Source organism: Rhinoraja longicauda, unplaced genomic scaffold (assembly GCF_053455715.1).
Source record: "Rhinoraja longicauda isolate Sanriku21f unplaced genomic scaffold, sRhiLon1.1 Scf000475, whole genome shotgun sequence".
Taxonomy (NCBI): Eukaryota; Metazoa; Chordata; class Chondrichthyes; order Rajiformes; family Arhynchobatidae; genus Rhinoraja; species Rhinoraja longicauda.
The window spans coordinates 19,386-32,947 of record NW_027601692.1 but is presented as its reverse complement, the minus strand read 5'-3'; the positions used below and the strand labels follow the sequence as shown (position 1 = coordinate 32,947).

General features: G+C 44.8%; 1 protein-coding gene across 1 annotated transcript in view; it reads left to right on the top strand.

Moving 5' to 3' along the window:
• The window catches only part of LOC144591011 (organic cation/carnitine transporter 2-like), a 52,337-nt gene extending 50,322 nt beyond the window's left edge, over nt 1-2,015 (top strand). The window contains exons 9-10 of the mRNA XM_078395359.1: nt 868-1,003; nt 1,893-2,015. Coding sequence (XP_078251485.1) covers nt 868-1,003; nt 1,893-1,968 — 212 coding nt within the window. The 3' untranslated portion in view covers nt 1,969-2,015. The remainder of the gene's footprint in view (nt 1-867; nt 1,004-1,892) is intronic.
• The last annotated feature ends 11,547 nt before the right edge of the window (nt 2,016-13,562 follow it).

The window sequence follows — 13,562 nt, the reverse complement described above, 5'->3', positions numbered from 1 at the left end:
CCTAATTATTCAGTAACATTGGGTGGTGTTATATTGTGCTCATGAAAAGTACAATGTAACAAATAAATTCTAGTCCAGTTTTGGAGCAAATGGAAAGGTCGTGCGGAGTTGGTGTTCAAAGTAACGAACGATTTATTAAAACTGGTGCACACCAGGAGACCAGTCAAGGCTGATCTCCTGAGCACAACTTCAGTACAGCTTTTATATTCTCAGCTGAACAGATTACACAGAAACTTGGTTAACAGCAAAACTAGGTCTTGATTACAGAATGGAAGTTACAGAAAGGCTTGATGAGGTAACAAACTAGGTCTTAATTACAAATTAAAATGATTATCCACAAGTCTAACTTAGTTGACAGTAGATCCAATTTTCTGTTACAACGATGGGTGCCCACGATAATATCATTCATGAAGTTCTGGAAACTTGGGTGTCGTCACTGCTGCATTCCATGTCTCTACTTTTAGGCTTTGTCTACGGTTCCCTGTCACCAAATTAGCACAATCCACATCCCTATTTGCAGATGATCAATCATGTATTGTCTTTACCATGTATTGTCTTAATCATGTATTGTCTTTCCGCTGACTGGTTCGTACGCAACAAAAGCTTTTCAGAGTACCGCGATACACGTGACAGTAAACTAAACTCAAACGCAAAAAATGTTTCCCATCTTCTCACCAAGAAGGGATATCACTGTAACCAGATCAGGAACAATGAAAAAAACCTACACCTGAAATTGGAAATGACTTGAATATACATTTTGTGAATTGCATTTGATTTCACATTGGCATCTGTTGCATAAAATACTTCGGCTTTTTATATCGATTTGTTGATATTCACTTGTAAGTAAATGTATGCTTTTTTTCACAGGTATTTATCAAGAGAACCTGCCGTTTATTGTGATGGGGGTGTTGATGGTGTTCTCAGCAATAGTGGTTTTGTTTCTGCCAGAAACGTTCAATATTCCTCTTCCAGACACCATTGACCAAATGCAAAAAGTTAAATGGTAAGTCAATGTGGTCTTTTTCATTCTTTCCCTTTCTGAAAAGAAACTTCTACCATAAATGACAGTTGCTGTGGTGTAGTGTCTCAAGTTTGTTTATGGGAGGACTGAATTCCAGGTTGACAAACTGGACTAGTTCCATTTGCCTGCATTTGGCCCATATTCCACAAACCCCTCCTATCCTATCTGTAATGTATCTGCTTTCATCAGTTTTGAATGTTATAACAGATGAGGCAGGTACTATCGTAGCGTTTAAGAAACATTTGGACAGGTACATGGAAAGTGTGGAAACTGGCCCTTTGGCTCAACTTGCCCACATCAACCAACATGTCCCATCTACACTAGCCCCACCTACCTGCATTTGGCCCATGTCCCTCTAAATCTGTCCTATCCAAGTTCCGAAGACAGACACAAAATCTGGAGTAACTCAGCGGGTCGGGCAGCATCTTTGGAGAAAAGGAATAATTGACGTTTTGGGTCAAGACCCTTTTTCAGACTTCTTCAGGAACGGCAGGTTTCCAAGCTGTATGACACTATGACTATCTCTGACTATACCTAAACAACATAGAAAACAGAAACATAGAAAACATAGAAACCAGATAATCTCATTATTTGCTTGTTTAACTTTTTTTAGTTAGTTGATTGCATAATTCTCTCAAGTAATGCACAGGGTAGTTTGGTAAAAACCTGCATGCAGCGACCCCACATGCTTGCAATCTGTGTCACAACAATGCATTGTTGCAAACACACAGCCCATGATGATAAACTCTGGAACTGAACTTTGTTTAATTAAAACTAACCTGACTTGAAATAAATGATACATTTGGACAGTGTTGCAAGAAAACGTTTAGGTATATGCCCATGGTTCATGACTTATTTTGTTTAAATACAGGTGCAAAGGTTCTCACTCCGATTCAACTCAAGCCAGAGTAAACAATGTGGTGATTTTCAAAGAGGAAATGCTTTAAGCACAGATCTTCACCAGCAGCCAAAGAACTGAAGAATTCATTGCCATTTGGGTCAAACTCCAACTCTTCAGGAGTGGTAACTGCAGAAGTGGCAACTTCTTCCATTATGATATAAAATGAAACTGAGATACCTGTTGATCATAATGAAATGATCAGATCTTCTGCTTAGAATAGGATTTGATAATTCTTCCAAAGTTTCTCGAAACCAAATTACTCTAAGACATTATTTTAAAAAAGACATGAACTTTTTATGGCTTCCTTGCATACTTTATATTCCTCAGATATTTTCCTCTTTGTAGAGCAATTTATTAAATGCTATGAACCAACCCTTGACATCTACCCAGTGTGATGCTTTCCTCCAGTCAATGCTTTCTGTGATCAACTCTTATTTCTGTTCCATTCCTCCTGTTTTGGTTCAAACTCCTCTTCTGCTTTAAAGTTCGCAGCAGGTCATTATATAGGGCGCCTTCTTTCAATGATCCATTATTGAATGTGGATCTTGTTAGCTTTAGACCGTAGAAGGAGTACAGCACAGAAACAGGCCCTTCAGCCCACAATCATGACAAACATGATACCAAGTTAAACTAATCTCTGCCTGCACGTGATCCATAACCCTCCATTCCCTGCATATGTATGTGCCTATCTAAAAACCTCTTAAATACCACTATCCTTTCTGCATCCACAACTCCCCTCAGCAGTGCATTCCAGGCACCCACCACTCTCTCTGTAAAATAAAACTTGCCCCGCACATTTCCTTTAAAGTTTGCCTCCCCTCTCATCTAGACTGACATTTCCACCCTCGAAAAAAAGATTCTGAATGCTACTCTATCTCTACCTCTCAGAACTTTATATACTTTGGTCAGGTTTCCCCTCGATCTTTCATGTTACAGAGAAAACAATCCAAGTTGTCCAATCTCTCTTCATAGCTAATGCCCCCTAAACCAGGCAGCATTCTGGTAAATCTCTTCTGCACCCGTGACCACGTGGTTTTCTCCGGGTGCTCCGGTTTCCTCCCACATTCCAAAGATGTAGAGGTTTGTAGGTTAACTGGCGTTGGTAACTTTTCAAATTGTCCCTAGTGTGTGCAGGATAGTGTTAGTGTACTGGGGGATCGCTGGTCGGCGTTTAGACATAGTTTAGAGATACAGCACGGAATCAGACCCTTCAGCCCACCGATTCCGCGCCGACCTGTGATCCCTGCAAATTAACACTATCCTACACACATTATCGACAATTTTATATTTTGACCAAGCCAATTAGCCTGTAAACCTGTACGTCTTTGGATTGTGGGAGGAAACCTAAGATCTCGGAGAAAACCAACGCAGGTCATGCTGAGAATGTACAAACACAAGACAGACAGCACTTGTAGTCAGGATCAAACCCGGGTCTCTGGCGCCATAAGGCAGTAGCTCTACCGCTACATCACAGTGCCACCCTTTATGTTCTGTTTTAAAAGATATCTACTATTGCTGCACTACCATTGTTGCCCCTTGTACATATATATGATTGTGTTGACTCTACTAAATTGTGTGCAGGGCAAAGTATGTAGGTACAAGTTGTACTAAATTACCATTGACTATTTAATATCAGAACACAACTTGTGAAGGTACAAGGGATCTCATACCTGTCTTTTCATCTCTGGCCTTTGTCCAATCATCTGCCTATCAACCTCGGTCCCCCTCATGTATATCTACCTTTCACTTGCCAGGCATTGTCCTGCCCCTCCTCTCTTCTAGCCTTTTCCCTCCCCATCCCCACCACCCCCTCCCCACCTCTCTCCTCCACCACAATCATTTGAAGAAGTGTCCCTACCCGAAACGTCACCTACCAATGTTTTTCAGAGATGCTGTCTGACCGGCTGAAATACTCAAGCATTTTGTGTCTATTCCTTGGTAAACGAGAATCTGCAGTTCCTTTTTTCCACTTTCTATTCTGGAGGATCTCAGAAGTGTCAGGCAGCATCTAGGGAGGGAAATGGACAGGCAATGTTTGGTGTGGGGATCTTGTCGGGAGAGAGCTGGCAGATGGAGATGAGGGGAAGGAGTGGGACAAGAATGGAGAGCATAAAGTGCAGGAGTAACTCAGTGGGTCAGGCAGCTTTTCTGGAGAACATTGATAGGCGACGTTTCGGGACACATCTTCAGACTATTTGCAGTAGTGGGGAGAAAGCTGGAAGTTTTATAGTTGTGTTCTTTCTCTTGACTCCATGTGGAATTCAGTAATGGAGCAGGTTTGTTGGAAATGCTCAGGTTTACACCAGCACTTTGTGTTTTTTTGTAAACAGCTCTTTATGTTTTTTTGTAAACCAGCATCGGCAGTTTCTTGTTTCACCTGCTGATTAAGCCAAAGTACTGCCTGAGCATTGCTTCCTCTCCAACTTTGGGAAATTCTTTGTTCATTCTGAAGACTTTGTACTGTGGAATATTGATGTCACAGATCCACACATCTCGTAGCCTTAAGTTACATCTGTTCCTCTGACTTGTTTTTTTAGATCCCGTACGCAATGTCTTTGTGTGTGGCTTAAATTGGTAACCAGTCCCTTTTGCCTCGTGCTCAATCTATTTGCTCATCAGTTGTTACACGAGGTTGCACAAATGGGACAAAATTTTAAGAATGGAGAAGAAAGTAAGGTTATGTAAAATCGGGACCGGTGTGTGAAAGGAGGGGAGGTGAATACCGAATGAAAGGGGTTGTATTTGAATGCGCGTAGTGTAAGAAACAAAGTGGATGAGCCTGTAGCTTTAGTATGGGTAAATATGATTTTGTGGGAATTACAGAGACGTGGCTGCAAGAGGATTGGAGCAGGGAACTGAATATTCAAGGTTATACATTCTATCAGAAAGACAGACAGGTGGGCAGAGGGGGTGGGGTAGCACTGTTGGTAAGGAATGAAATTCAGTCCTTAGTGAGGGGTGACATAGGATCAGAAGATGCGGAGTCATTGTGGGTAGAGCTGAGAAATTGTAAGGGTAAAAGACCCTAATAGGAGTTATTTATAGGCCCCAAACAGATATAGGGTAAAAGTTACATCAGGAGATACAATTGGCATGTATGCAAGGCAATGCTACGGTGGTCATGGGAGATTTCAATATGCAGGTATATTGGGAAAATCAGGTTGGTGCTGGAACTTAAGAAAGGGAATTTGTGGTGTGCCTCCGAGATGGATTCTTAGTGCAGCTTGTAGTGGAGCCTACCAGGGAAAAGGCTATTCTGGATTTAGTGTTGTGTAATGAAGCGGATTTGATAAGGGAACTCAAGGTAAAGGAACCACTAGCAGGTAGGGACATGATGAGATTTAACCTGAAATTTGAGAGTGAGAAGGTGATATCGGAAATGTGTCTGTAATGCAAAGGGGACTACAGAGGCATGAGGGAGGAGCTGGCCAAAGTTGACTGGAAAGGGACCCGAGCAGGGATGACGGTGGAACAGCAATCGCAGGAATTTCTGGGAATAATTCAGAAGATGCAGGATCTTTTCATTCCAAAGAGGAAGAAGAATTCTAGGGGGAGAATGGGGCAACCACGGCTGACAAGGGAAGTCAAGGACAACATAAAATTAAAAGAGAAGGCCTATAACATTGCAAAGAGATTTGGGAAGATTTTAAAGAACAACAGAAGGTAACTAAATAGGCAATACGGGATGAAAAAGATGAAATATCACCAGCGGGGGGCCGCACGATGGCTGCCTCGCCTACAGTCTGTCTGTCCTTTTTGAACTGTTTTTGTTATTTTTAGTGTTTTAAAAGTTTGTGTGAATGTTCTCTGGTTTGTTTTATGTGTGGGGTGGGGGAGGGGAGAGGGGGTAACTTTTTTTCAATCTCTTACCTTGCCGGAGATGCGATTGTTTTCCGGATTGTATCTCCAGTCACTCTGTGGCCTAACATCGTGGAGCTGGAGGTCTTGCCTGGGACTGACCTTGAGCCCCCGCGGGGCCGTGGACTTAACATCTGAGCCGATTCCTTGCCTGGGATCGATGCTCCAACGCGGCCGGCAGACTTAACATCAAGGAGCTCGCAGTCTCGGGTTGAGACTGGTCGGGACCTCCAAGTTGTAAGAGGTTCGACTGGTCCCGACCCGGGATAGATCGCCGGCGCAGGGGAGCTGAGATCCCCCCTGATGCAGGAGCTTGATCGCCCCGATGAGGAAGGCCCACCTCCGGCTATGGGAGTAAAGATCGTCCCGTCAACGGAAGGTTAGAGGCCCACGACCGCAGGAGAACAAAGAAGGGAAGATTGAACAATTTTTCGCCTTCCATCACAGTGAGGAATGTGGAGGAGTCACTGTGGATGTTTATGTTAAAATGTATTTTGTGTGTCCTGTTGCTTTTTATTGTTATGACTGTATGGCAAATGAAGTTCCTCGTATGTTGCAAAACATACTTGGCAAATAATGGGGCCAGGAGGGAGAGATAGATCAGCCATGATTGAATGGTGATGACTTGATGTGCCATATGGCCCAATTCTGCTCCTATTACTTATGACCTTAACTACATGTCCTTCATGCTCAAATCAGACAGATTGTGCGTTCTCCCCTGACCTCCGTGGGTTTTCTCCAAGATCTTCGGTTTCCTCCCACACTCCAAAGACGTACAGTTTTGTAGGTTAAATGGCTTGGTATAAATGAAAATTGTCCCCAGTGTGTCGGGTAGTGTTAATGTGCAGTGCGTTGGGCCGAATGGCCAGTTTCCACGCCGTATCTCCAAACTAAACTAAACATTATGCTTCCTCGGCAAGGCCACCAACATAATCGAGGTCGAGTCATACCCCAGTCACTCCCTCTTCGTTCCACTCCCATCAGGCAAGAGGTACAGAAATTTGAAAACACACAACTCCAGATTCAGGGACAGTTTCTTCACAGCTGTTATCAGGTAACTGACCAGTCCTCTCTCCAGCTAGAGAGCAGTCCTGCCCTCACACTACCTCAATTGAGACCTTCAAAGTAATCGTGTAATCATGTAATTAATCTTTTTGCTGAGTGGATAGCACGCAACAAAAAGGCTTTTCACTGTACCTCGGTACACTTGACAAAAATAAGCTAAACAATACTTAATAAACTAAACTAAATAGTCTGACAAAGCATCTCGACCCAAATCGTTGCCTATTTATGTCCCCCACAGATGCTGAGTTACTCTAGCGTTTGTGTTCTTGGCAAGATTCCGGCATCTGCAGTTCCTTGTGCCTCCACCAAATTTACGACTATTTCTCGTTTATTTAGATATTTCAGGACTCACCGCAGTGCTGGTGATGAGTGGGAAACTCTCCACCACGTGTGGCTTTGCCATGATATATGTCTACACGGCTGAGCTGTACCCGACGGCAGTAAGGAACATGGGTGTCGGAGTAAGTTCAATTGCCAGCCGGGTGGGCAGCATCATCCCGCCTTACATCTTCTATCTGGGTACGATCATTGTTTGACTCTATGTTCAGGTCCACCACCAACTTCCCGGCACCCTTGGTTCCAGAGCTTTGCCGTATGATCCATTTTGCCGGGCCAACAGAGGTCACGGCCTCGGGGGACCAAGATACCGGCCCGCAAAGTCGGCCGTTGAAGTCGGCTGTGGGAACGGATCTGCCGGCTCCGGCCGGGCCGGAGTTCCAGAGCCCCGGCCGCAGGGGGCAGATTCAATCCACCAATCGGCCGTGGAAGTCCCGATGAGATGGGATCGGCTGCCTCATCCGGCCTGGGCGCCACATTACTGGCTGTTCGTTTTGCAGTATTTCTTCTCGAGTTGCGTGCCGGTTCCTCTCTCTTGCATCCGTTCTTCTTGCCTGTCGTTTCTTCCTCCTGTATTCGTTTGACTTCCTTCCGACTCTCTTCTTGACTTCAGTTGACTTAACTTTTTCACCCAAAAGTAGTGGCCAGTTATACTATTTCTGACCCGTCCTATCTCCTGCCAGATCTTGGAATCTCTTTGTTCAAAAAGATATGTATGAGTTTTCTTCTGATCTGCCTTATGTTCGGGGATACCGGGGATGGCCAGACGGTGTTAATTGGTATTTCGTTGTGAGGTGATGGGTGTTAACTGGTTTCCCATCACCTACCAGGTAGTTTTCTATGGGCTATTGTGCCCCCTCACCGAGATGAACTGTTTAGGTCGGCTTGGGGCATTGTGAGTATGCTGATGTCAGCGCCCCAGTGTCTGGACTCCGACCTGGTTTCGTAGGTTTCTGCATGGCCAATACCCATCCTTTGTTCTGGCCGTGGCTTTGCAGAAAACCTAGAGACTGGGTTGTAAGGTTTTTACTTTTTGTGGCTGGTCACGAGGTCCTGCGGCCATTTTAGGACCCACGGATTGTGACATCCTTTGTTAATCTGACCGCAGCCTTTCTCCGCTATCAGCCGCAGTCTCTCGTTTAAAATGTCCAAACTGCAGCTCTTTGGTTTGGTGTTGCTTTCCAAATGAGGGAAAACTTCTCAAATCTTACAACTGGTAGAGTTGCTGCCTTACAGTGCCAGGGACCTGGGTTCAATCCTGACTACGGGTACTCTCTGTATGGAGTTGGTACTTTCTCCCTGTGACCTGTGTGGGGTTTTTTCCGGTGGTTCTGGTTTTCTTCCACACTCCAAAGAAGTATAGGGTTGTAGGTTAATTGGCTTCAATAAAATTGTGAATTGTCCCGAGTGTGTAGGATAGTGCTGGTATGTGGGGATCGCTGGTCGGTGCGGACTCAGTGGGCCGAAGGGCCCGTTTCCATGCTGTATCTCTAAACTAAACTAAACTAAACCAAAAAGACCAAAGTATCTTACCTGATATAGCTATTTCTGTTTTTGCTAGATCTCTTGATACTTTCTACAGTGCTGGTATTAATTGGAAAATTGGGAAACACATGCGCCTTCTCCATTGCTTTTGTCTACACCTCCGAACTGTATCCAACCCCAATGAGAAACACAGGCATTGGAGTGAGCTCAATGGCTTCCAGAGCTGGCAGCATTGTTTCTCCTTACATTGTTATGCTCGGTAAGGTGACAATTACATTTCTTTATACTAGTAGAATATAAGGATTCTTGACACTATCCCAACAGAGGTTACAGGTAGATAGGGTGGAAAAGAAGGCTTTAGGTGCATTGGCCTTCATCAGTCAGGGTATTGAGTATAGAAGTTGGAACATTGGTACACCCTTCCTCACCAAGAAGAGTCATGGAGTCATACAGAGTGGAAACAGGTCCTTCGGCCCAACTTGCCCACACTGGCAACATGTCCCAGCTACATTATTCCAACCTGCGTTTGGCCTATATCCTTCCAAATCTGTCCTATCCATGTACCTGTCTAACTGTTTCTTAAACATTGCAATAGTCCCTGCCTCAACTACCTCCTCTGGCAGCTCATTCCATACACCCACCACCCTTTGTGTGAAAACATTACCCCTCAGATTCTTATTAAATCTTTTCCCCTTCACCTTAAACGTGTATGTTGTCTGGTCCTTGATTCCCCTACCTTGAACAAGAGACTCTGTGCATCCACCCGATTTATTCCTCTGGGAAAAAAAACTGCAGATGCTGGTTTAAATCGAAGGTAAACACAAAATGTTGGAATAATTCAGTGGGTCAGGCAGCATCTCGGGAGAGAAGGAATGAAGAAGGGTCTCGACCTGAAATGTTACCTATTCCTTCTCTCCCGAGATGCTGCCTGACCCGCTGAGTTACTCCAGCATTTTGTGTCTACCTTCGATTTAAACCTCTCATGATTTTATGCAGCTCTATAAGATCACCCATCATCCTCCTGCACTCCAAGGAATAGAGTCCCAGCCTTCTTGACCTCCGCCGTCTGTAAGGAGTTTGTACGTTCTTCCCGTGACTTCGTGGGTTTTCTCCGAGATCTTCGGTTTCCTCCCACACTCCAAAGATGAACAGGTTTGTAGGTTAATTGGCTTGATATCAGTGTAATTTTTCTCTAGCGTGTGTGGGTAAGACAGTGTTAATGTGCGGGGATCGCTGGTCAGTCCGGACTCGATGGGCTGAAGGACGTGTTCCGGTGCTGTATCTCTAAACTAAACTAAATATCATGGCCTCTGTTGCATGAAACTCTTTGATTTTTTATATTCATTTGTTGATGTTTACTTGTTGGTAAATGTATGCTTTACTTTCACAGATACTTATAAAGACAACCTGTTATTTATTGTGATGGGGGTGTTGATGGTGTTCTCAGCAATTGTGGTCTTGTTTCTGCCAGAAACATTCAACATTCCTCTTCCAGATACTATTAACCAAATGCAAAAAGTTAAATGGTAAGTCAATGTAGTTTCTCATCCATTCTCTTTTTAACAAAAAGATTCTGCCCTGGTTGGGAAAGATGAAGCGGGATACAGGCCAAACGCAGGCAGGTACGCCTAGTGTAGATGGGGCAAGGTCAGCATGGATAAGTTGGGCTGAAGGGCCTGTTTCCATGCTGAGTAATTCTATGAAATTACAGTAGCTTTAGAGTAGAAAGTGTATTGATGGGAGGACTGAATTCAGTAATTCAATGATTCACATGTTCCTAGGTACAGGGAAATGCTTTGTTTTGCATACAACCCGATAAAATCATACAGCAGACCTTACCGAGGCAGTTCACAAGGGTTTATGGTGCCGACAAAGTTACAAAACGTTCATCGAGCAGTCTTGGCTTCAGCTTGCCATGGCGAACCAGGCCTGTTGCTGCTCCTGGCCGCAGGGGGCCACCCCCGGGCCCCCCCTTTGCTCATGGTTACCCCCCCCCACCAGGTTCCCCCTTTGTTCTCGACAACCCCTCCCCGCCGAGCCCCCCCTCCCCCATCACGGAAAACCTAAGGTGAGAAATTAGTTTTTAATGCAATGAATCCAGCAATTTCTGTCTGCAGATTTTAGGGGTGATACAATGACACAGCGAGTAGAGATGATGTCTCACAGATCTGGGGACCTGGGTTCCATCCTGGCCCCTGGTTCTGTCTGTGTGGTTTGCAAGTACTCACTGTTGCATGGTTGGCTCTCTGTCTATGCTCCAGTTTCCTCACACACCCCAAAAACCTGCGGCTTAGTAGACTGACTGGCCACACTCATAATCTAGTTGTAGACTAACTGGCCACAGGAGTAGACTAACTGGCCACACGTAGATTAACTGGCCACACATAGACTAACTAGCCACACATAAACTAACTAGCCACAGTAGTAGACTAAAAAAGGACCTGTCCCACTTAGGCGATTTTAAGGCGACTGCTGGTGACTAGGCTGTCGCCGACAGTTCGCCGGGGTGTCGCGGGCATGATCGTGAGTAGTCTTCCAAAGATCGTAGTGGATCGTAGTGGATCTCGGCGCGTCGCTGAGAAATCAAACGGTTTGAAATCTCTCGGCGACAGCTATCTTGTTGCCAGGCATCGTAGCTTATTGCGGGCGCTGTCGCCTGCTGTCCTCAGGTTTGATAGGTTCTCTTAAGATACATTTAGAAGCACATAATATTAAAATGAGTAAAGTCATTTCAAAATAACATAAAATGCTTTACCGTCAGGACATTTGACAGGTAGATTGGAGGGGACAGTTTGATGGTCAGGGAATTTTCGCGATGTTTATGGCCATCAGCCATTACATTTAAAGTGGGCTCCAAACCCAGATATTCAACCCAGAAACCAGATATGCATCTCCCTTACATTTTCAAAGAATGCCCACTCACTTTTTATTCCAGTTTATTCCTTGTTACAGTGAAGCTTGGTTTTTACGTAACCCATACAAGGTGTTATAGTTCAAAACTCTCAAGTACTTACCGACTTGTCAGTGATTTCAGCGAAAATTAGGACGCCGGAGAAGCATTGACAGCGTGGGAATTTTTACGATGTTTCAGAAGACGCTGTAATCCCGACCTGACTCAGCATTGTCATGGTCATTGTCGTCGGGTAAAAGATATGTTTGGCGATCTGCTACGACTTTGACAATCGCCGGCAGTCGCCAAAATGATCGCCTTAGTGGGACAGGCCCTTTACTGGCCACACTCATAAACAAGTCGTAGACTAACTGGCCACAGGAATAGACTAACTGGCCACATGTAGATTAACTGGTCACACATAATCTAACTTGCCACAGTAGTAGACTAACTCGCCACACTCATAAACAAGTCGTAGACTAACTGGCCACGGTAGTAGACTAACTGGCCACAGTAGTAGTATAACTAACCACACATAGACTAACTGGCCACTGGAATAGACTAACTGGCCACATGTAGATTAACTGGCCACACATATTCTAACTTGCCACAGTAGTAGACTAACTGGCCACACTCATAAACAAGTCATAGACTAACTGGCCACAGGAGTAGACTAACTGGCCACATGTAGATTAACTGGCCACACATAATCTAACTTGCCACAGTAGTAGACTAACTGGCCACACTCATAGAAACATAGAAACATAGAAAATAGGTGCAGGAGTAGGCCATTCGGCCCTTCGAGCCTGCACCGCCATTCAATATGATCATGGCTGATCATCCAGCTCAGTAGCCTGTACCTGCCTTCTCTCCATACCCCCTGATCCCTTTAGCAAAAAGGGCCACATCTAACTCCCTCTTAAATATAGCCAATGAACTGGCCTCAACTACCATCTGTGGCAGAGAATTCCACAGACTCACCACTCTCTGTGTGAAGAAATGTTTTCTCATCTCGGTCCTAAAAGACTTCCCCCTTATCCTTAAGCTGTGACCCCTGGTTCTGGACTCCTCCAACATCGGGAACAATCTTCCCGCATCTAGCCTCTCCAACCCCTTAAGAATTTTATATGTTTCTATAAGATCCCCCCTCAGTCTTCTAAATTCCAGCGAGTACAAGCCCAGTCTATCCAGTCTTCCCTCATATGCAACTCCCGCCATCCCAGGGATTAATCTGGTGAACCTTCTCTGTACTCCCTCTAAGGCAAGAACGTCTTTCCTCAGGTTAGGAGACCAAAACTGCACACAATACTCCAGGTGCGGTCTCACCAAGGCCCTGTACAACTGCAGCTAAACTCAAATCCTCTTGCTATGAATGCCAACATACCATTCGCTTTCTTCACTGCCTGCTGCACCTGCATGCTTGCTTTCAATGACTGGTGCACCATGACACCCAGGTCACGTTGCATTTCCCCTTCTCCCAATCGGTCACCATTCAGGTAATACTCTGCTTTCCTGTTCTTGCCGCCAAAGTGGATAACCTCACATTTATCCACATTATATTGCATCTGCCATGCATTTGCCCACTCGCCTAATCTATCCAAGTCACTCTGCAGCCTCCTAGCATCCTCCTCGCAGCTAACACTACCACCCAGCTTCGTGTCATCCGCAAACTTAGAGATGTTGCATTCAATTCCCTCGTCCAAATCATTAATATACACTGTAAATAACTGGGGTCCCAGCACTGAGCCTTGCAGTACCCCACTAGTCACTGCCTGCCATTCCAAAAAGGACCCGTTTATTCCTACTCTTTGCTTCCTGTCCGCCAACCAATTTTCTATCCACCTCAAAACTGAACCCTCAATACCGTGTGCTTTAAGTTTGTACACCAATCTCCTATGTGGGACCTTGTCGAAGGCCTTCTGAAAGTCCAGATATAACACATCGACTGGTTCTCCCTTATCCACTCTACTAGTTACATCCTCGAAAAATTCTATAAGATTCGTCAG